Here is a 23,740-nt window from a genome sequence, read left to right as displayed (position 1 = left end):
ACATTCTTTTATTCTTACACATCCAGCCCAGAATATGCTTACGTCAGATCAGCTAATGCCCAAACATGTTGCAAATTAAGACACAGAAGAAAGGTATCTGGCCTATGGTTGAGAGGAGGGATTGCAGAAGAAACCTGTAATGTGCAAAGCAGCACTTATAAGCTCCTTCGTGTTCTCTGATTTTTTAAATATAATATTCAGTTAACGTTATGAAGATGGTGGAACTTGCTAAGTATTTCAGATTTTAGGATCTGTCCAACATACTTTACCAGCCCTGGTAGTTGTGATGTGTGATGAGAAAAGTGCATCCGCTCCAGGATCCTTGATTGCAGAGATGCTGGATGTAGATCTAACTCTGGAATCTGTAGAATATGACAGATTCAATTCAGTCAAATAGCCAGTATCCCCTAATTTTATGCCCTTGGATTATTCACATCCTTTTTCATTAATATGAAGAAATAAGACTGTATTTTTATTACAAGTATAATTATTTTTTCATTATCTGGGAGATCATTGATGTGTTTGCTGAAATAAGCTTATGGTGCAAAACACATACTTATCTTCAAGATCACAGAACTCTGTACGTGGCATAATATGCCCAAACTGCTTCCCTTCTTTCTCTTCTTTAGAAATGTATCTTCTTTGGAGATACATTTCTAAAGCACTGAGAAACTGAAGAAATGAAAGCAGGGTAAGGAGCAACGTCTGTGGGTCTGGCAGTAACACTGAAGATCAGCCCCTAGATAGAAATACTAACTTTGGCTCCTTTGCATTTTCTAGTCTTTATTAATCAGATCTCTCCTGACATGATAAATTACTGAGCAGTCAGCCCTGCTGCTGTGGAAACAGCACCTGCTGCTTCTGTGACTAGGCAACAGCCCCGGCCCTGGAGTTCTGCCCTTGCCACAGAAGCAAAGCAGATGTTTTGTATGAAAGAAGAACTTGGTGGGGGAGATGAGTAGAGTGTCAGCATGTTCTGCTCAAGGACTGCCTAAATGGAGGCTTCAAGCCCAGCACATGCTCATTAGAACTGATGTCAATAAAACATTAGCTAGCAATTATGATTGAGTTGCATCTTAAAAACAGTTGACCTTCTGCGGTTTGTAGGACAGAAACTTCGTTACATTCTGTGTGTGACTTCCCACAGTGTGCTGAACTAGGAAGGCCTGCAGTTCATCTTAGTTAGGGCTTTAAGCCACTAAGCCAATATTTAGTTCTGAAGTGTGGCTGCTTAGGTTGATACTAACCCTAACCTTAATTTTTATTATTGAAAGTGGGCTTCCAAAAAACTGCAATAGTTGAAGGTCTTTAGCATTGTAAAGACCTACACATTTATTCTAGCATTCCAGAGTTAGTGTTACTTTTTTTTTTTTTGCAATGTTTATCTCTGGGCAAAATTGTGATTTAAAAAGAGCATTAAAAGTTCTTTTCTTTAAAGAAGAGCATTCTCATGTAACTTGCTTAGAATTCTGAGTGGTGAGGAATCATTAGGCAGCATTTAAAGGTGCAATATAAGTTTCCCTATACAGACATGACAGAAAAACTGCTTTGGTATTCTGCATTGTATATGAGCCAATGCTACTTCCCTGTCTTTTGTAATGAGACCTGATGCCTCAATGAAGTCTGGAAGGAAGATTTATATTTTTAATAAGGACCAGGTAGCCTGTGGCTGCTACATCCTCTGTGGAACAATTCAGCACATTCCAGTGAATAAAGATATTTTCTTCCACAGCTTACAATTGAAAGGCAACTAATTGCTCATTCTTCATGAAGCAGCTTGAATGAGCGTTTTTTTTTTTCTAGGTCTGCTTTGCCCTTGGGGAGCTGGGCCTTCCATACTGTATGATTGTTTGAGAGCCTAGGGATAGACAGTCTCTGGAAAAAGGAACACTGTTAGCTAGCAGTATGTTAAATAGACTACATAAATAAAAAGCCAAAATTAAATGATTTTGCATGACTCATATGCCCACTTTAAGGAAAGGGAAGCAACAACAGTTCATTTACACACTGCATCTGACCTTCCTTCCTTAGAGGGCAGCTCCATTTGTGCAACACCTGACTTGCTTTCCAAATGACCTGCTAATCATAGCTGCTGCTACTTCTTTTCAACATGGACAAAGAAAACAAAAGCCCTCATATAGGACCCCAGACCATAATATTCTCCCAAGTCAGTTATTAAATTGATTAAAATTATATTGTAGCATAAATGTCAATGCCAGTATTGTTTTGAGGATATCATTCTCTATGTAGGATTGAAATTTCCAAAACATGGCATCTGAGATCCATGGAACCTGACTTGAAAGGTATTACAGTTGATAGTACTGAATGCTATCAAGAGGTATAGCTGAAAAACAGAAGTTAATTCCCCATCCCCTTTGCCACTCAGAACACTGCTCACATGTCAGATTGTTCGAGGCAGTTTCCAAGTACAGAGTGGGATTTGGACAAAAATAGAACTTGGAATTAGCCAACAACTCTTACAACCATCTTGTACAAAAATACAGTAAGTTGTTAGATGTTGTTATTAAAAATGGGGTGGGGGGTTGTTCTTAGAAATAATCCTGGAGTTGTTCCTTCAGGATAGTCAGGGCATTCCATAAACAGCTTATATAGCATCCCCTCCTTGCCATTTATGTTTATTCCTGTGTTCGTTTGTTCTGCTGCTTAATTTATAAAATTTATGTGCCACTTTTCTGTTTGAAAAGCTAAGACTTGAAAGGCAAGTACTGAGTACAAAGTTTAGTTGCAAAATAGAAGTTTATGTCCCTAAAAAATTTAAATGATGCATGTGACTATTCTCTTTACTGGCCAAAGTGGCATCTCAGTCAAGGTGAGCATACTTAGCAAATGCCATCTGAGGCAAGGAGAGTAGGTCTCAAAGCATCAGGATAGCTGTCTAACAATTCAGTGGGACATAAGCTTGAAGATCAAGATTTTAAGCTTACCAGATGCAAACTATCCAGTTATGATGGTTCCGTTCTTGTAAGTACAGTTGCATAATTTATGGTTGGTAAACTTAAAACCTAATGGAAAAAATAGAGATGGGGAACTATGTCATGATTCAACCTATTAATGTCCTGCAAACTATTTTTAACCTCTAATAAAGTTAAACAGTAACATCACATTAAAGAAACAATAATAAAGAAAAATGTAAGAATGTTTTAAAAAAGCACAGCTACCTTTACTTGCAGTGGAGACTGAGAAAGATTAGACCACTTGATTATTTGATTTATTTATTTTATTTATCAAATTTTTATCACTGCCCATCTCCCCCCACAAGGAGGGACTCTGTTCTCTGTTCACCTCTTGTAAAAAGAACCATTGTGTCAGCACGCATCACAGATCATGGATCTTTCTTACCTTCATAGATACTCAGGTCTTGGGGTCATGCAAAGCAAATTGGTTTACAGAAAATGTCCTGAGGGCTTTCCAATTCATGCATGCTAAACCTGCCTATAGCTAGGAGTCACTGTTTGTTTGTTTGTTTCTCAAATTTATGCTACTGCCCATATCCCCCCAAAGAGGGACTTGGAGCGGTTTACAAGTTAATCAATTAAAACATTAAAAACAATAATCAAAATAGAGCATAAAATATAATACAATATAAAATGAAATGAAATGAAATGAAATGAAAAAATAAAAATAAAAATCCAGGTGGCTACAAAAGATCATAAATATGAGGGGAGCACTCTAAGGTGCCAGCCATTCCCAAGAATGACTTCCTGCATTCCCCACCCCAAGCATGGTGGCAGAGCCAAGTCTTCAGGGACTTCTGGAAGGTCAGGAAGGATGGAACTTGCCTGACCTCTGGTGGCAGGATGTTCCAGAGGGCCAGAGCCACTGCAGAGAAGGCCCGTTTCTTTGACCCCGCCAGATGGAATTCTCTTACAGATGGGGTCCACAACATGCCCTCTCTGCATGAATGGGTGGGATGGGTTGATGTCATGGGGATGAGATGGTCCCTCAGGTAACCTGGCCCCATGCCATGTAGGGCTTTAAAGGTGGTAACCAACACCTTGAATTGGACCTGGAAGCAAACTGGTACCCAGTGCAGCTTGTGCAGCAAAGGTGTTACATGTGCCCTTCTAGGGGCACCAAAGATGATCAGTGCAGCTGCATTCTGGACCGGCTGTAGCTTCTGGATACTCTTCAAGGGTAGCCCCATGTAGAGTGCATTGCAGTAGTCTATATGGGAGAGGACCAGGGTTTGAGTGACTGTTCAGAGGGCTTCCCAGTCCAGAAAAGGGTGTAACTGGCGCACAACATGAAGTTGTTCGAAGGCCCTCCTGGCCATGACTGCTACCCACTCTTCGAGCAGGAGTCGTGAGTCCAGGAGGACCCCCAAGTTACGCACCAGGTCTGTCTGGGGCAGTGCAACCCCATCCAGAACTAAAGATGACAATTTCCCGGATACAGAGGAGCCATTAACCCACAGCCACCCCGTCTTACCAGGGTTCAGTTAAAGCCTGTTGTTCCCCATCCAGACCCCCACAGCCCCCAGGCACCGGGAGAGGGTGGTCACAGCATCACTTACCTTACCCAGGATGGAGATGTATAATTGGGTATCATCAGCATACTGTTGATACCTCATCCCAGGGTGACAGATGATCTCACCCAGTGGTTTCATGTAGATGTTGAAGAGGAACAGAGAGAGAACCGAACCCTGCAGCACCCCACAAAGGAGGGGCTGAGGGTCAGATCTCTCCCTCCCTATCACCACCAATTGGAACTGGCCCTGGAGGAAGGAAGTGAACCAGCACAAAACCATGCCTCTCACCCCCAACTCCCTGAGTCACTCCAAAAGGATACCATGGTTGATGGTATCGAAAGCCATTGAGAGGTCAAGAAGAGATGGATGCACTGCCACCATTCCGCTCCCACCAGAGATCATCCATAAGTGCGACCAATGCTGTTTCTGTCCCTTATCTGGGCCTGAAACCAGGCTGAAAGGGGTCTAGATAATCTGTTTCCTCCAGCGTACTCTGGAGCTGCAACGCCACTTTCTGAACCACCTTCCCCAAAAAGGGGAGGTGGGAGACAGGACAAAAATTGTCCAACACAGTAGGGTCCAGGAATGGTTTCTTGAGGAGGGGGTGCTCCAGTGTCTCCTTAAAGGCAGCCAGGAACACTCCCTTCCTCAGTTCACCCCTTTTGGTTTTCTTTATCCCAGGCCTATCAATCTATCTCCTCTAACACCCTGAAGCATAGTTGCCCAAACAAACACTAAACACACAACAGCCAGCCACCCTTCACTCCCTACCCCAACTGTGTTTGCTAGATCCTGTGGTCCTTCTCCCCACAGCACTCTGCAGGTGGTGCACCTGGGCCACCCAGGAAGCTCGCACAGCCACCTTGGCTAGTCCCCCCCCCCCGCAACTGAGGTGGGTGGTCAACAAACCCCATCAAAAGCCCAGGGGGCATACAGTAGAGTCCATATTAGTCTTTGCTCAGCCTCCAGTCTCTATGGCCAGGCCCTACTAGCCTGTGTCTTTGCTTCCTCCGCCATCCTCTCTGCAGCATTGCTATCTCCAGCCAACTTCAGGACTGCACTGCTTCTGGTCAGTCCTGCAGTGTCCTCTATCCCTCATCGGCCTCTGCAGCTGCATTCCAGCCCAGATTAGAATGAATTCCAACAGAGGAATATAGAAACTATATGGAAATAATTCTACTTTTCAGAAATGAAAACCCCTACAAAATAACACAATCCTAAAGGTAGATGTAAATGAGGGCAACAAATGAGTACCCAGTGTAAAAATATATGCTTGTGCTATCTGGAAGTAGTAAATGGATTCTCAACAGTTTGGGTACTCTAAAATTTTCTAGGAGATACTACCATCTTGTTCTTTCTTGACTTGTTTGCATTAGTATTTTTATTCCTTTAACTATATCATAACTTCTTTGTTCCATACATTTCTATTTCTCAGACATGAAAAAAAAAGTGTTTCTCTTAACGCATAATAGGATTTATGCCTAGATTCTCTTGCTTCTTGTTTGTTGTTCTTAGTGTAAAAGTTGAGTTTAAATAATGTCACAAGCTACTTTGGAAACCAATTTTTGAATAAATATAAACTTTAGAAGTAATTTTTTTTTTAAAAAAGCTGCCTTCTCTTTCTTTCTTCCAGGTGGTACAGATTATGGAGCAACTGGAGAGGATGCCCTGATTAGGATCCAAAGGCTGATGGCTGAAGGTGGCATGACTGCTGTGGTCCAACGAGAGCAAAGCACTACCATGGCATCCATGGGTGGTTTTGGCAACAACATAATTGTGAGTCACCGGATCCACCGCAGTTCTCAGACTGGTACTGAATCCAGTGGGATAGAAGGGGGCTCAACTGAACCATCAACTTCGCAGGAGCTGATAACTGAGCTAGAGGGAAGGACCCTTTCTGAGTCCATGCAGGTGACAGAACGTGGCCTGAGCCCACAGACATCGTCTAATGAGGTTGAGGGAGAAGCTAATGTGCAAAGCCTATCAGAGCAGGCTCACTCCTCAATGGACACTGAGGGACCAGTTGAGTATAGTGATCTGACTAATAATAATCATCTTCCTGACAATACCAATTTCTATAGTAATGAGAGTGCCAGTGGAGAGTCTCGGAACAGGTAGAGGTGAATTGTACATTGGTGCTACACTTGTACTGCTAAGCAGAGACTTGTACCTCACAGCTGACCAGGAACTGAAGGAGTAGGGGAATTTTGGCTCTGACCAGATGCTGATAATTCAGTGGGCATTGATATGCAGGGGTGGGATACAAGAGGGAGACCATAACTTGTACGGGAGAATTCTTGAAGAGGTTTTATTCTGTGTCTTAGCTTCCCACATCCGTTTTGCTGCACATTTTCTACAATAGTTGTAATAAACCTTGATATTCAGCTGAGCCTTATGTAAATTTCTCAGCTCACTGGCTACAGGAATCCATTAAGCTTTGTCCTAACCCTTCAGTGCTTTTAATGCTACTCTTTTTTAATTTAATTTTATTTTTTTAAAAAGTGCTTTCCCCTCTCTTGACCTACCAGCTAATCGGATCAAGGGGACTTGAGTCTCTTCCTCTGGAGACCTTCAATCTTACTGAATTGTGTATATATATATACAGTATATATCTTTAAATGCTACTGTGGAGGAAATTTGCACCTAGGTTCTGCAACTAGAGTGGCTCCATTTTCCAGTCCAGAGTTTTATCCCATGCCACACTGCTAGTAAGCACTAGAAAACTCTTCAGAAGTTCAAAATTTGGATGGCTTGAAAGAATGTTGGCTCGATAAGGCACAGCAGTGTTTTCCAGGACTCTGTTCCACTCTTCTTTCCAGCCCAGAACTGGAGGTTGGAGAGCTATGCTTGGGCGTCTCAATTTTTTCATGCTCAGGAACCTCTCAGGAGTGTGGGCCTTTTGTTTTCAGAATATCTACTTTGTATGCAAGCAGAACCTTTATAAGGGCTGCTGTGGGTGGGGCAACCTATACTTGTAAAGCATGTGGGTAGGGTGGGGACCATTCCCCCCAAAAGATGGCACTTATACAGAAATTGCCCAAGGCTTAGCAACTCTTGCTGTGCCAATAGTAGCATATTGTAATTCAATCTGGTGAAATTTGGCAGGATCATGGTGCCATGGCCAGGTTGCACTTCCCTGTTAGGGGTAGGATGTGGGGTGGGAGAGAGGGCTTAGCTCCATGTCAGGGTGTGAGTTATGTGTCTGTGATGTAAGGTGTTGCATGTGAAACCTTGACCTTGTACATGTAGTTTCTAGTGGAGAAATCAAGGCTCTGATATTTTTTTTGTTTCTAGTCAACAATGTGATTTTCCTTTTCATTTGTAACTCTCCATCCCAGTAAGCTTGTAGCAGGAAGGTGGGGGAGAGTGTGTGCTAATGAGGGAAACACCAAAGATCAACGTCATTAAAATATGACAGACCCTTCTTTGGTCTCCTGTCTTCTCTTCTTGATCAAGTACAATGCCTATTTTGAAGGAAAAAAAGTCTCTGATACACCTCTTTTTCTGCTTGTTTGATTGGTTTACTCAGCAGAGGTCCCCTCCCTTGAAATCTTCATTGTCAATCCCAGGAAAATCAGAAAATCATGGAAAGGTTTTTATCTGTTTAGCTGCATAATTTTTGACTGTTCTGGTATTATAGTAGTAGTAGTAGTAGTAATTATTACTACTGCTACTATTATTATAACCCTTGGCTACTGGGAGAAAAGGAAAAGAAAAAAACAATTGGTTAAACTGATGGTGCGATGAAATGATTTCTTTCCCTGATGCATCTGAGAAACTGTTATGCAGCACCTGCAAGAAGCTTTCCTCCCAGTATGCATGTCTGTGTGTTGTCACTACCATGAGTATATGACAATAAATAAAGCCCATTGTTAAGCAACTCTTATGCTCACAGTCAGAAAAGCCTGTTAGAGAACATTAAGCAAACGTTGCCTTAAATCACAGCATGGAAATGAACTTTAAATCAAATCAGCTGGCTGCCAGGCCTCATCAGAGTGTTAATGAAGCACTAAAATCTGCCCTGTGCCAGTTTGTACTTCAGAGCTACAGGAGCCTGATTATGGAATTCCTTTCTTTAGTTTTAAAACATGTTTACATCAGAAGAGACTAAACCCAGAATCCACAAATGGCACATTAGGGTGGAGGTGTTCTATCTCCATGAAAGAAAATGGGGAGAAGGGTACAGAGAGATTTTGCAATGTGATGCTAAACAAAGAGCTTTTCTCCAAGCATTCCTTCCAGAAGTCCTGCAGGAAGTCCCTGCCAGATGAGTTATTAATTACCTTTTGTTGCCTGAGATGACCAAGCATCTCAGGTTAATGTTACGCATCTTTCCCATATTTTTCTGGTGTACTTACTTGTTCTGTTTATGCATACACTTATATTCCATCCAATCAAAATGATTCAAGGTGGTTTTCTAGAAAGAAAAGAAACAGAACAATCTTAAAACACACTGGTCCAACCCTTCAAACTTCACAGGGACAATATTAAAACAATATCTGCCCCCAAAGGCAGTGATCAAATGCTTCTTAGAATAAAAGTGTCTTCAGACCCTTCCAAAAAAAGAGAAGGCCCATTGAACCTCAGTTCCATAGTGTCAGTATCACCTCTGAAACAAATTGGTTACAATTCCTCACCACCTTAATCTCTTTTATGGTGGGGATCCTAAGCACCCCTTCTTGGGAAGAAATTACTGGATGGGTTGAATCTTGTTGGGAGAGACGGTCCTGAAGGTAAGTGGAATCTGAGCCATGTAGGACTTCATAGGGAAGCCACCAGGACTTAGAATTAGATCCAGAAACCAATTGGTAATCATAGGAGTGACCTCAGCACAAGTGTAACACTGTTGAAATGGCCTGTTCTTAGCAGCAGCCAGGCCTCCACATTCTGGACTAACTGCAGTCTCCAAATCATCTTCCAAGGGAGACACACACAGAGGGCATGTACAGCACTCTGACTTAAGAGCTTCCCAGTCCAAATAGAGCAATGAGCGGTGCACCAGACAAAGCTCGGATCAGGCTTTCCTGGCCATGGCTTCTATCTGCTGCTCCCAAATCATGGACCTCTGCCTTCAACATAGCAACAAAAGTGATGAGTGAATATGACAGCTGTATTTCTGTCTTGGTTTTGTGGTGCTCAGACAGGACCTATACTGGACATGTCAGATATACGCTTGTTGGTGGGGATACAAAACAAGGGGATTGTGGAACGAAATGGTATACAATTAATGTTAAATGTTTTGGGAACATATGACATGGAAAGGTTTGTAAATGAATATGAATGAAAGAAGTACTCTATGGTCTGATGCCTTTGGTATCTGGCAATGCTTGCATAACATGGATGAAAAAAAGCCTCCTTAGCTATTACTTTAAGCAAAGTACAATGGAACCATAATTTGGCTAGAACTGGAATCAGGGTAGGAATTTCTTAAGCCTTTCTATCTGTACTCAATCAGCCCTGGTAATTTAAGCATTCATGTTTGGGTTAAGCATTTTTGTCTTGTAGGTGCACATATATAACCACATCCCATAATGAATAGACTTGTCTCTGGGAGCCAATGAAAACCAGTCCAAGTAGCATAGTCCGCTTCCTCATCTCCATAGTTTCTCCTTGGATTCAGTTGCATCTGTACCACAAAAGTATGGAAAATGTTGCATATAAAGTTGGAAGCATTTTGGATTACCTGAAGTCTGACAACTGCATACCTTTTGAAATGCACAACTTTTGAGAGACTGTTGATTCCTTGTCATAACATTTAAAATAGCCCTGGTAAACTGGATCATGTACAAACTTATGAATATTCCCAGCTTCCCCAGTTGGGAATGAAATGAGGTAACTTTCTTTTAAATGCAGAAAATAAGCTGACACCTGAGGACTCTTGTATACTCAGCCATCTGTTAGTCATCTTTTTAAAAGCCATGGATCAAGGGAAAGTAAGGGGGACTGCAAAGGACAGTGCCAACAAACTATTAAAAAACTTGGTAAAGCATCTCATAAAGACAGATTTTAAGAAAACTTGGACACAAGTAGGTTAGGACGAAAGGTTCTTTTGTAGATTTTAAATCTGGTTGTGATAGAAATAGTTCTCAGTGAGAGAGGTTAATCAATCCGAACCTTGTGTTGTTTAAATTAAGGGCAAGAAGAATTCTAACAAACTTGTTGATGACTTGAAATTAGGCTGACCATACATCCCGTTTCAAACGGGACAGTCCTGTTTTTTTAACATTTCCCAACCGTCCCGTTGTTTTAATATAAATGTCAATTTTGTCCCATTTTTTAAAAATGTTGGAGCCGTTACTGGGAAAAGTGGGGAAAAAATTGAAATTGAAATTGAAAAGGAGGCTGACTTGGCAGTAGTTCTCAATCCAGTGGGAAACCCAGAGCGGGAACCACAGGAACAGCTGATCGGCGGTGAGCAAGAGGAAGAGTCACTGCTGCCAATCAGTGCAGTGGAAGACGGTCGGAAAAGCATGCCCAGCAGAAAAGAAGCCGATTGGCTCTCAGGCCAAAACAGCGTGAAGAAAATAAAATAAAAGGGCGCTCCAAAAAGGAACAGGTTGTCAGGGACAACCGTTCACTAGATTCCTCTGTTCTGTCCTCCCGTCCCAGCTTGCTGCTGCCCTCAGCCCTTCTGCAACCTCTCCGCCCAACGCCACCCCTGCACCTGGGGGGGTCAAGCAGGGCATGTGCCCCGGACGCCACACTGAGGGGCACCAAAATGAGCGCGGGGGGGGGTGCCAAAATGGGCGCGGAATCCATGTTTGCCCCAGGTGACACAGACCCTAGTTGCGGGCCTGCCTGCACCTTCCCAGCTTACTGTCGATAACCTTTTTTATCGTCTTTTTCGTGAATACGGAATATTACATAAGTTTAACCCCGTCCCTTTTTGCCATCCCAATGTCCCGTTTTTGTCTCAAGGAAATATTTGAAATCTACTTGAAATAATCTAGAATATTCGAAGAGGGAACTGGTAAATGTAAGCTAGAGCAAGATTATGGCTGATAGCTGGAAAAGACTGAAAAGTATATTGTAGGTTAAAAAGTACAGTAGGGCTCTAATACCCAAACACAAGTCTGGTAGAACCTCAAGGGAATTGGTAGATAGTCAAAGAACTATCTTCTGGATCCATATTCTCAATCCTGCATGCTTCTGGGGGGAGGGAAGAAAGGAGAAAATAAACACTGAAAAAAAGCCTTCTGCTTATTTATTTAATTGCAGCTCTCACATCATTCTTGAAAATCACAAGGTTGCTTTTTTCATTTATTAACGAGTAAATGCTAATCTAGAATAAGACAAGCAAGAGAAAGCATGGACCCTGTATTGGGATGTTGATGAGGGATGGAGTGTTGCTGAGCCAAAGAAGTAGAGGTCCAAATGTTGAGCGAAAAAAAGATTATATGTACAGTAAACATTTTTTGATTCTAAGAACAACAAGGGGTAGTCCTTCTCTACAGCAGCAATGGCAGGTTGCTAGGATAAGCACCACTATGGAGTGAGCTGAATCATGATGTTGTAACCTAAAGGTCTGATCGCTTTCTGGACTGAATTTTTCCTCACCTTGCCAGTAGAATCATTGCCATGTGTGTGCCAATTTGGTGCAGTGATTAAGGTGCGGGACTAGAAATTGGTAGACTGAATTCTAGTCCTCCCTTAGGCATGAAAGCCAGCTGGGTGACTTTGGGTCAGTCACCCTCAGCCCAACCCACCTCACAGTGGTGGTTGTAGGGCAAACAGGATGTGGGAACATTATGTACTCCTTGAGTTGTACAAAAAGGTGGGGTATTAATCTAATAAGTTGAGGATGTAAGGTCAGAAGAATGAACTCTCCTAGGTGTTTCAACTTTCAACTGTGAAAGATTTGGAGGAAGAATCTATTCTGGCTCAGTACGGGTACCTCTATCTGAGAACTATTAGACAATGCTGTACTTCTGACTTCTCTCAGCTTTAAGACTGTAAACCCTTTTTTAATTCCCTACTGAAGCTTTTGCCACTTGCTTTGTCTGGTTTTTGAGCTATTGCAATGTCTCTGCAGGGGAAAACAGAAATGGATCTTTACCTCTGTTCCCAAAGAAAAACATGCAGAGGAATGAATCCAGCTCTAATGGGTGGAGAGGGGAAAAGTCTAAGGGGGAAAAGACTGGAGTGCCTCTAACAATTAGCCATTTCTCTTTGTGTATGAATGGGATGGGGAGTCCCTTGGAAGGGGGATCATAAAACTTCTGCAATCCATGGCAGGAGGAGTTGCCACCCTGGAGAAGGGCAAAGGCCAGACCTGCCCAGTTGCCCTGGGGTGAGGCTGATGGAAGCAGCAGCCAACCTAGGAGCAGCTGCTTTCCCCACTTAGTCACAATCTGTCAGCAAAGCTGTTCTCCAACAGGAAAAGGCATATTAATTAAAGCATGCCATGTGGTGAGCTGTCCTAGCTTTAATTGGGATCTCAGCGCACAGCATGTAAATGTCATTCTCATCCCGAATCTGAGCAAAGGGAGTGCTGTGCTTACAGTGGAGAGAGGGAGAGTAAGGGGACTAAGGGGACTTGGCCTTTGATTCCCAGCCAATGCCCTAGGAGATGCACACCCCAATCACTGCCTCATGGCCCTTCTCCATTTCTCTCCTCCCCCATCCCTCCCGTCCCAAACTGGCAGAGGGCTCTCTCCATCCCCACCACCCTGCGATCACTGCCAGGCATCCCTGTCATGGTAATTGGGAGGGAGACTCATTAAAACATGTTCACTGCGTTCCAACAAATATACGTAAATGTTTCCCCCACAGTGTCCCTAGTTGAAGCACATCTCATCTGTTCTTCGCTACTTTCCCTTCACTAATATTTCTTTTTCTTTTCAAATGATTGTTGCTAGCATACAGCACATTCCAGAAGGAACAGCACCCAATCTGGATTGCCTGGCACAGCAGTAGTCTGTGATTTTCATACACTGGTGTCCCACCTGGGGTGTCAAAAAATGGAAAACCAGGCAGGAGAGGCAGAAGTCTTAAGCTTCAATCAGCAGGGATATCCACAGAAATATTTCTTGCAATTATTACCTCCCCTCCACCTTTTCAATATCTTTTTGTGGTAACAAGATCAGATTCCACAACACTTTCTGTAGTTTGGGGCTCTCTAAATGTTTTGGGACAGTAAATTCAAGATTTCTCAATCACCCTGGGAGTGCACTCTGGCTAGGAATTAATGGAAATGGTGGTCCCAACACACCTGGGTGTTACCAGCCTGGAAAAGGCTGCTCTACAATGATAGTAATTAATTTCCTAAACTGTGGGTCCATTTTTCAGACCAAAAAAAGAAATTCAGGAACCAGGTTATTCTTACAGCATTATCATAACAATGGAGGATGAAGTGAAGGAAGATCTTTCTAGCTTTAATTAATGGAAGTATCTTCTCATCCTTCTCTCTGTTCCACCCCAAGAATCCCTTAAGCACAGAATAGAGGAACAGAGAAAGATAAAAAGAAAAACTAAAGCTATTTTCCACAGCTCCTATTGTCCATACATGGCATCTTAGGATGCTGCTTTAATTACTTGTAGGGTATTGAGCAAAATCACTGGCCTGATACTGGCTCTGGGCCGGTAAATGACCAATTTTGTTCTGGAAGGTTGACCAATGGATATTGTGATAAAGGTAGATCAGAAGAGGGGAATCCACAGATAGTGATAGAAATGTAACACTCTCTCAACACTCCCATGTTGGCAGGATGTTCTGGGAGTTGGATGGCAACATCTGAAGGGCCACTGGTTCCCCACTTCATCTGTAGCTGTTTGGTTTGCCTTTATCACACTAGGTTACTGTCAATGAATTTATTTAGCCCTCATCTCTTAATTCTAAAAGATGACCCATCTTTTATTAGTACTATCTAGTAGTTTGGAGCACCAGTAGGCAAATCATAATTTTTTTTTTCAAATTGTCTTTTGCTATCAATGTTTTTGTGTAGAGGCAAGATGATTGGAATGGTACCTACTAGAGATGATGTGCCCTTTTATGGGTTGGAGCAAAGCCTGAAAGCTGTCAGAGAAGCACTGGAGGCTGCTAATGAAGGGGTGGTTTTGTGCCAGATTTGGCCAATTTTGGTCCATTCCACCCCATGAAATGTTTTTTAAATGATATGCAGAAATAGGTGTTTATTACTCTTCTCACCTTGCATCTCTGAGTGTTTCCCAATTCCATTTTAACAGATCAGAGATTCAAAAACTTCAGCTCTTTCACTTGCCACAGTCAAAAGCAGGTTTTCTAATCATTTGAGAATACTAAATTCCCCAGAACAACCCAATATCTTTTTGTCTGTAAAATGTTATACAACAAAGCATGTATGGCTGGACATCTTATCCCAGCACTGTGCATTCGATAAAGGTAGATTTAGTACTCTGAAAATAGGAATTTGTTTAGCATTCAACAAAAACAAAAATTTATTAAACTGGCTATAAAATGAACTTTCTGTTAAGATTTTAAGGAAGGCAAGCCACATTCTTCAACAGTGAAAGCCTTCTAAAAAAGACAAAATACATTTTCCATTGATGGTTTCTGAGAGCTCTGTGGCAGTCTCTACAAGGCTTATCCAGGGAATAAGCAAATTTATCCCATCACAGCAGATTCTTTCCCCAAATGTTCCAAAGTGAATCTGAATCATTTTAATAATAAAAATGTGCCAGTGTTGGGCAAAAGGGATCTCTACTGGCAGGAAATAAACCAATGATTGTCATAGGAAAAGGCAAGAAGCAAAGGGGCTTGAAAAGACAACTAGAGATGGTTATGCTAATAACACTCCATTCTTCATGCTAATAAGTGTTGAATAGCTTGGTTCGGCCTAGCAACAAAGCCGATTAGCATTTATAACAAGAACATCTGCAATAAAAATGTACAGTACAAAACTACTTCCTGGAACAACTTAGTCAGGAAAAAGTGGGACAAGCCCCCTTCTGTGTGGCAAATTAGAGAAAACTGTATCTAATGTAACGTGTGTCCAATCAGGAGCATTGTTAGTTTTCTTAAAAAAATAAATTTCAATAAATCAAACAGCCCTCAAGGTGATGGTGGATCCAAGTCTGTCTAGGCTGGTCTAGCAAAGTTCCATAGTGAGGAACCAAAAAAGAAAGAAAAGGAAACAAAAGATCTTACGTGCTCTAGCAGGCAGCAGTGCACACAACCTATGTTTGTTCTGGTGACATTCTAGGTCAGACCCTAGGTACACATTTGCGGTAAAGAAGGCAACTGGACTGGCCCTTGAATCTTAGTGATCGTGAGGGTGGAACAGACCTTTCCATTGCATTAGGGGGCAGCAGGCTAGTTTAGGGATGCAGTGCGGGGTGCTTGAAATCTAGGCCCCTTCACGCCACCAAGCATCTATGGCATGAGATGGTCACCATATGCTACCTAATAGGGCTGACTTTGGCTGTTCTGCTGAGAAAGGAGCTGCAGCAATTTCCATCCTGCTGGCTGGGATTATGTTTACCCTCTCTTCAGAATAATTCAACAAGTGAGAACAGGTAAATAGCATAAATGGTAGATATAAAGTTATGTGCCATTGGAGAAGGAGTGGAACTCAGAGGGAAGGATGGGCAAAGCCTGTGTACCCAGGCATAGGATGGATGAACAAAATGTTTTATTCCAGGCTTAGCATTCCATATCTGTACCACACTGATTGCTAAAACTACCATTCAGTCTTGGAGGAAATGGCCTTTAAAGTATGCTTGCTTCTTAGCACAACAGTTCTTAGGACTGCATCATGAAAGCACAGATGCTTACTTAATAAAGGTACACATGGTAAATTGGGGGGCAGATATTAAAATATTTTCACCTTCAAGAATTCTGTACTTGCTCCTTTATATAAAAAAAGGAACAGTCTTTTCCTGTTGTTTTGCTATTGATACAATTACAGCTTTTATAATAGATTACACAATAATGCTGTAAGGCTCTGACAGGAGCACAGATTGGCCCAGATTACAGATCATAATCTATCTTCTAGAGAAACGTAACTTTAATTTTCAGATTTTTTCTGTTTGAGACAGATTTTTTGAAATCTATTTATTGATTTAAACAATGTATACAGCTGCCCATCTTAGTACTGTGACTTTGGGCAGCTCACAAGAAATTAAAACCACGAAACCACAAAACAACTCAAATTAATTTAAAAAGAAATTAAACCACAGTCATAGAATCATAGAGTTGGAAGGGAGCTAAGAGGTCATCAAGTCCAATGCTCCACACACTGCAGGATTCACTACACCATCCCTGATAGATGACTATCCAGCCTGTTTGAAAACCACCAGTGAAGGGGAAGAAACCACTCCATACAGTTATCCATTCCACTGATTGACAGCTCTTACTGTCAAGAAAATCCATCCTAATGTCTAATCCGTATTTATTTATTTAATTTATTTATTATTCGAATTTCTATTACCGCCCATCTCCCCACAAAGAGGGGGATTCTGGGCCATTTACAATAAAATACTCTGTTAAAACCTCAACACCTAAAATTACCAAATCAGCATCTACTACACTAAAGTAATAAATATAAATATAAAATCCAAGTGGGAAAATTTCCATTTGGTAGGGAGAACTCTACATCACCAAAGCAATAGCTCTTCCCATCCCAGGCAAGGTGGCAGAACCAGGTCTTCAAACCAATTTAAAGTCTTAAAGTTTCATCTCATTAGTTCTAGTCTTACCCTCTGGAGCATTGCCAGAAGTCCAGATAGATCATTCCATCTTACAATCAGTAAAAAACAAAAATCAACAGGGCTCACTAACACTCTAGCCCAAATGTCTGAAGGAACCACTGGATCTTTAGTATCTTAGGTATGGGGCCGTCTGGATCTCCAGAGGGATGCTGCTCCAAAAGACAGGCACCATGACAGAGGAGACATCTAAGGAAAAGTATCAGCACATTCTCTGGCTGCTCACCAGATATTTCAGCAGCATTTTCCTCCCTCAGAGTGGTGTAATAGGCTGCGAAATGCTTTACTATATTGTTTCTGAAGGCAGCCTGAGTCCTTCCATCAACTCCAGCAAGATTTCTCATCTATTTTTTCCTCTATTGCTTATAGAACTCCACTCATCAAGAATTATTACACCGCTCCAGGGAAAGCCTATACTGAATCCATCTGAAGCATCCTGGAGCCCAAAAAAGCCTAATTCGACTATATATTTAAGATATTTTTAAATAACATGAAACGAAGAGTGAAGGCAAGAAAGAAAGAAATGGCCACATTTGCAAAATTTGAGAAATTGTTCTATCTGCATAAACTAATTTCAATCTCAGTTTGTAGGCAGAACTGAAGAGTAGTTTTCATGCCTAAATGTCTAGAAAGTATTGATAAAGCTCAAAAGAGCTGGAAAGGGATGTCACAGTTTCAGGGCACTGTGTCAGAAAAGGCCTTAAGTTTTAAGTGGTAGCTAGTTTTGTATGAATGAAGGCAGCCCTTCAAATAATCTGCTACCAAGCCACTTGGAAATTTAAAGCTTGGGAGCTTTTTGAAGCCTTTGAATTGGGCCTGGAAACTTAGCACTTAGCCTGGTTGCCCTGTTGCCAAAATGTGCCAGCGACCATTTTTGGAGGGCAAGAATGGAAAAAGTCACTCTACTCGTCTGCTCCAGTTGCAAATGTGATGTCTGGGTGTGTTTTCCTGCTGCACTTTTAAAGGGCTTATTTCCCTAAGTTGCCTTGAGTGTTCCTGTCTGGTATGGATGGTGAGCTCTATTTCATTACAGGCTAACCCCAGAGCTCACTTTGCCAAGGTAGGAATGCTTCCTCCACTGAGTAAATAGTTATCAGGGTCTGTAATATCTTCTATATTTAGCTTTGTCACGAATGCTATAATAATACAACAGTGATAACACTTGCCTTGTAATAGAAAGCTGCTGGTTTGAAACCTGGCCGAATTTTTTTTTTTAATTATTGTTACTATTTTTTTTCCTGAGCCGTTTTTTATCTGAGCATTTCTTTTTTAGTAAGTTCATCACTGTATTATTTCATTGTTTTTCAAGTCACTGGTAGCTTGAGTGTGCCGTGTGGTTATGCCCTTAGAGGCAGCTATTGCAGCTGAAGCATAACCTGAATTAAAATTTTCAGATCTCCTGGCCCCTACTAGCATGTGAGTCATTTCATTTTGTACCAGTTGTAGCTTCCAGATCATTTTCAAATTAAGCCCTGCATAAAATAACTTGCAGCAGTCCAGTTTGAAGGTAACTAGGGCATGTGTAACTCGGCCCAAGCCTAAACCAGTTATGACTAAGGGTGCAATTTCTGTGCATTGAGTTTAATATAAACCCCACCAGAGTTAATATGATTTAAAGACCAGAGTCGTCCATTATTATTTGGAAAGACAGAGTTTAAGGCAATCATAACTAACTCATTTTATGGTTTACAAAGAACTTGAATTTTAATCATTGGATTTGGGTCCCATGATTTTTTTTTCCTATGTAAGTGACTGTACCCTGCTTCCTCAAGCATTTAATTGCTTTCCCACTGTTGTATTTTATTTTATTTATATTTCAAATTTTGTCACTGTCCATCTCACTCAAGAGTGATTCTGGGTGGTTTACAATAAAACTAAAATAAATACTGTACAGGTTAAAATACAATAAAAACAGTATTCTTAAATAGCAATATAAATATAAATATGAAATCCAAGATGGGGATGTTTTAATATAGGAAGCAGCTGAATAAAACATACAGATAACAAACCACTTGAAGCAATGTGCAAATATCACTCAACTTCATGCACTGGCAGCCCACAATCTGAAATGATTGAGTCAGTTGATTGGTGACCATGGTTTTAGTCTTTTCAGTCATTTCAAAGGAGGCTGAAGGGCTTTACTCCCCCTCAGGAGTAGTAATTCACACTTGTCTGTTGGGTTTGGCATCCCTGCAGACAAGTTCAGCAGGTCTGTTCCCATCACTACTTGTTTCTATTCTTTTTTCGTCCTGAGAGCCATGAATGTCAGAGTACAGCTAATTATCAGGGAAGTAGTTTGCATGATATGATGGAGTTAGTTGATGTGGATTGAGGGAGGTTAGCTTATATCCAAACAAGACAGGGTCTGTCTGGAGCTAAATCTAACCTTGAATTAATCAGCTGGGTCAATTAAACAGCTTTTGGAGTTTGCATGACGTGCTTACTTATCCCCATGACTCACATAGGTCATGTGAATAGAACCAGTATGTATCCAAGTATATGAGTGACACCATTAAACTGAATAAGTCAACAGCCATAGGTAACTGATATTGGGTGCTATGAAAGTCAATAATTTTACTTAAGGTATTATGATTGTCCTTTTATTCCCAATGGAACATGTTTCTGAAATGTTCTTTAAAATGTAAAATAACTTTATTACATACCTTGGCTTAAGAAAGAAAGACATATATTTGCTGTTCTGTTTTGGACAGCCAAACATTGTGGGCTGGCCATCTTATTTGTCAAACATCGTTTACAACCTCAAGTCAAACCGAGAGAGCAGCTGTCCATGGTACTGAAATTCAGATACCAAGTCTCTCCAAGAAATAAGGAGACTTCCTTATTTTTATTCTCTCAAGGACACCACCCTATCACTAATCGTTGAAGAAGTGATGTCTGTTAAAAATGTTGGCTTAATTTAGACATCAGAGAGTGCTTTAGGAATCTCTATATACTGTGAAGAGTAATATTTGGTATTCAAACTGCACCTCTGTAATTCTTCTCAATGGTAGTAGATAACTAATATAAGGAACACATCATATGACTGGCTTATGCTGCTTTTATTTTGCATAGTTCTGATGTGGCATGGAATAGAGGAGAAAGTCTCATGTTACGAAGCAATCCTTCGGTGTCCAGGAATTGTATTTAACAGTTGGGGAGGGAAGGGGCACAGCAAGCATTGATGGAGATGAGTCACACACATTATTTTAAAAGCTCTGTAGAGACTTGACATTTTTCCTTTGCTTTTCTGTAAAGATGTTTTTCCTTGCAGTACAGTTTCATACATTTCCTTCTCAAAATGGCAAGGAAGTGTTCAACTGATTTTTTTACTATTGTACAGTCAAATTTCAGTGATATGATCAGAGGAGTTCAAGGGTTGGCAAGAAAAAGAAAAGATTTAAGGTGTGCATGGGGTTATTGGGCCATAACTTATTAAAATAATATACTAGTTTGGAATTATTAAGGCTACAATCCTAGATATGTACCAGCCTTACCCAACTTAGTGCTCTACAGATATATTGGACTTCTGACTGGAGATTATGAGAATTAAGTATATTTGGAGAGCACCAAGTTCAAGAAGGATGCTATATCCATCAAACTAGAACTTAATGTTATCTACTTCCAAGCATGTATGTGTGCAGAATTGCACCGTAAATGTGGTAAGTTTTGAATAACTGCAAGACTAGTTACTCTTTTTTTATATGTAAGAATTTTATTAAATTTCAAAGATAAAAGCTACAGAAAAACAAAAACCTACAAAGAAAAAAGGAGAAAAAACTTAAGAAGTATAAAAACACAAGAGAATTTTTTTCAAAATTACAAAAAGAGGTAACTTCCAATTTTTAACAGCAAGGATATACAAAAATTTTCCATAATCAATCCCTTACTCTATATTAAAGCAAAATCACATTATTTCTATAAATCATTCCATTGGCACAATATAAAAATCACTAAATACAGTTGCTCCATCCCCTTATATTAAAAGAAAAAAAATTATATAAACCTCCTAATCAACACCACCAAAGATAACAGTTATTTATTTCCTTCCTACTACTATTCTATACATTCCTGTCTACTATAATAAAGATCAAACTAAAAAAACATATAAATTGTCTGCCATTGTACTTGATAATACAATTTTAATAATCTTAATCATATTAAACCCCAAACCATCCAGATAGACATTTTTTATTATACCTTAATAATCTTAATCCAAATTGTTAATGATAAATGAAATCAGACAAACCCTAAAAGCAATCCAGATAACTATTCTTAAACACTTATCCCACTTCAAAATAAACCAGGGCATTTACATATCCCCACAATGTGCACAGAGCCTTTTTCTTAAAAAAAAATCAAACAGCCCAGCTGCCTCCCTCAAAAACTCTGACTTCTCTTCAGGAGACCTCCCATACATGATAACCCTTTTTTTTCCATGGCATTCTATCAGAAGATCAATTTCACTTATAGTTTGCAACTCAATCTCTCCCTTAAATTTCTCCAACTTGACTATCCGATCTTCATCCAGTATTTCAATGGAAGTCCTGATCTCACTCTTAGAAGAGACATTTCTCTCACTGTTAAATTCCTCAGTTTCATCCACAACATCCCCAACCAAATGACACATTTTAGACCTCATATTTTCCACAATGTCCTGAATGCCTTGCATAAAAACTTGGTAGGAATCTGAAAGAATCTGTTTAAAATCTCAGTGGAAGTCAGAGAAAGTCTGTTTAAAATCCTCCATGTCTCACGCAGTAGATTATGGCACTCCCTAGGAGCTTAACCAGTGAAAGTAGAAGATATGAAAGAATTCTGAAATGTGTTTACATAAGTGAAAGTGAGATATGCAGACAATTCCCCAGGGAAAGTATGTTGGTATATTGTTTTCTGCTACAGACATTAATGTTACCATGGTAATTGAGTACTTCCTTAAGTATCAGCAGGGTGAAGAGGTCGAACTTAATTGTCCTCAATATGGGTATTAAAAGCTGCATTGCCTGAGGGAGGAACCTTGCCTGGACTTGTTTTAGTTTCAGTTTCCTCCTTTCTAGACACAGCCTCTTCCTGGCGCTCTCTGAAGGCGTGTGAATGCACAGCTTGTAAAATATGTTTTTGTGCTTTCTGTAAATACATTTATTTTTATAGAAATATGTCATGAGTAAGGATGGCGAGCAGGGGGCTCTCACCCAGACTGTCAAGCGCATGCGTAGCACTGAGGAACTGTTCAGCCATTCAAAGAGACACAGATCGGGACCGCCTTAACCTTTGGGGTTTATATGGCTGGGTTTTCCCACGCTTTCTCAGTTTGTTAGGATTCTTGTTAAGTACTACTAATAAATATTAGAGACCAAGTCCTCGCCTCAGTGTGTTTCCTGGTAATCAGGACAAAATGCCTGGTGTGTGTGATTTTTCTGATCTCTCAGGCCAAACGCTTTCCAGCACGCTCTGACAAAGTAGAAGTAGAAAATTGAAAGTTCAAAACAGCTGATTCCATGTGTAGGAAAATGTTAATATCTTCAAATTTAGTACAAAAATAGTAACAGGGAGTCAATTATTTACTCTCAATCCTCTTTAATATTTGGAGGGAAAACAAAGTTCAAAACTTAATTTTTTTAATTGACCCCCAAAATAACAATAAGCCCCAAGAGAACCCACTTCTCCTTGCTGTAGAAAGCCTCTCTTAGGGTATGCGTACTTAAAAGAAATATAAATTGGTGATTTAGAAATGGGGTGGCCGGTCTTAGTGTCCCTTTAAGGCTACAGCGTGGCTTGGAAATGGTGAAGTCGCAGCCTCCTGGCTAACTCTTACCAGTCGAATATGAACACTGTTTGTGATCTTCTGGCTGCCAGCAGCCATCTGGAGGACAGATGGGCTGATTCCAGGTGTTGTCCTTTTCCTGGAGAAACACTCCTGGGCTTCAGGAAAAACCTGCCTGAGCCTGAAAAAACTGCCACATAGTCAGTTCTGCCTGCTGAGCCCACGGGCACAGCTGTTCAGTCCGCCATGTCCCCACCGGAATTCCAAGATTAGTTACTCTGATCCTCAGTACCATTCCTGGGTACTTCTTTTCTTCTGCTCATAGCTTCAGCTATGTTACCATGTTTGTTTGTTTTTATGGGAAGCAATTGCAATGCCTACATTATTGAACCATTTTTATTCTGAGAAGTCCCTGTGAATGAAACCCAGGAGCCAGTCCATGCAGTGAACAGTCATTACTGGTTGATAGAATTAATGCTAGCACAGTTCATCTTCAATTATTCCTAGTAAAGAAATAGTGAAGATAATTAATACGAAGATGGCAGGGTTCTTCTGTCGAGTAAATATCATGGTAATGTCCTGAAACTTGATCTTGCTGAAATGTTTAAGACTATCCTGACTTTTCCTCAATTACAAGTGCAGTGGGTTCAGCCATAGGCCTAATTAGAAAGGCTTCAATAGCTTAATGAAGATTGACTGGTAGCTATTACAAGGGTGACATTAAATTGTTTATATATTATGGAAGTGCAACAGGCCACACACCAATCTGCCCACTGTACAAGTGCGCAAGAAGCAGTGCCTCCTAC

The 23,740-nt window shown here is 40.8% G+C and overlaps 1 protein-coding gene across 3 annotated transcripts in view; it reads left to right on the top strand.

Moving 5' to 3' along the window:
* Window positions 1–7,913, top strand: part of AMBRA1 (autophagy and beclin 1 regulator 1) — a 181,774-nt gene extending 173,861 nt beyond the window's left edge. For all 3 annotated transcript variants that reach the window (XM_063289679.1, XM_063289678.1, XM_063289680.1), the window contains one exon: window positions 6,123–7,913. In XM_063289679.1, the coding sequence (XP_063145749.1) occupies window positions 6,123–6,607 (485 nt within the window). In that variant the 3' untranslated portion in view covers window positions 6,608–7,913. The remainder of the gene's footprint in view (window positions 1–6,122) is intronic.
* The last annotated feature ends 15,827 nt before the right edge of the window (window positions 7,914–23,740 follow it).

Source organism: Candoia aspera, chromosome 1 (assembly GCF_035149785.1).
Source record: "Candoia aspera isolate rCanAsp1 chromosome 1, rCanAsp1.hap2, whole genome shotgun sequence".
In the NCBI taxonomy this organism is placed as follows: Eukaryota; Metazoa; Chordata; class Lepidosauria; order Squamata; family Boidae; genus Candoia; species Candoia aspera.
This window is presented reverse-complemented; position numbering and strand designations above follow the sequence as displayed.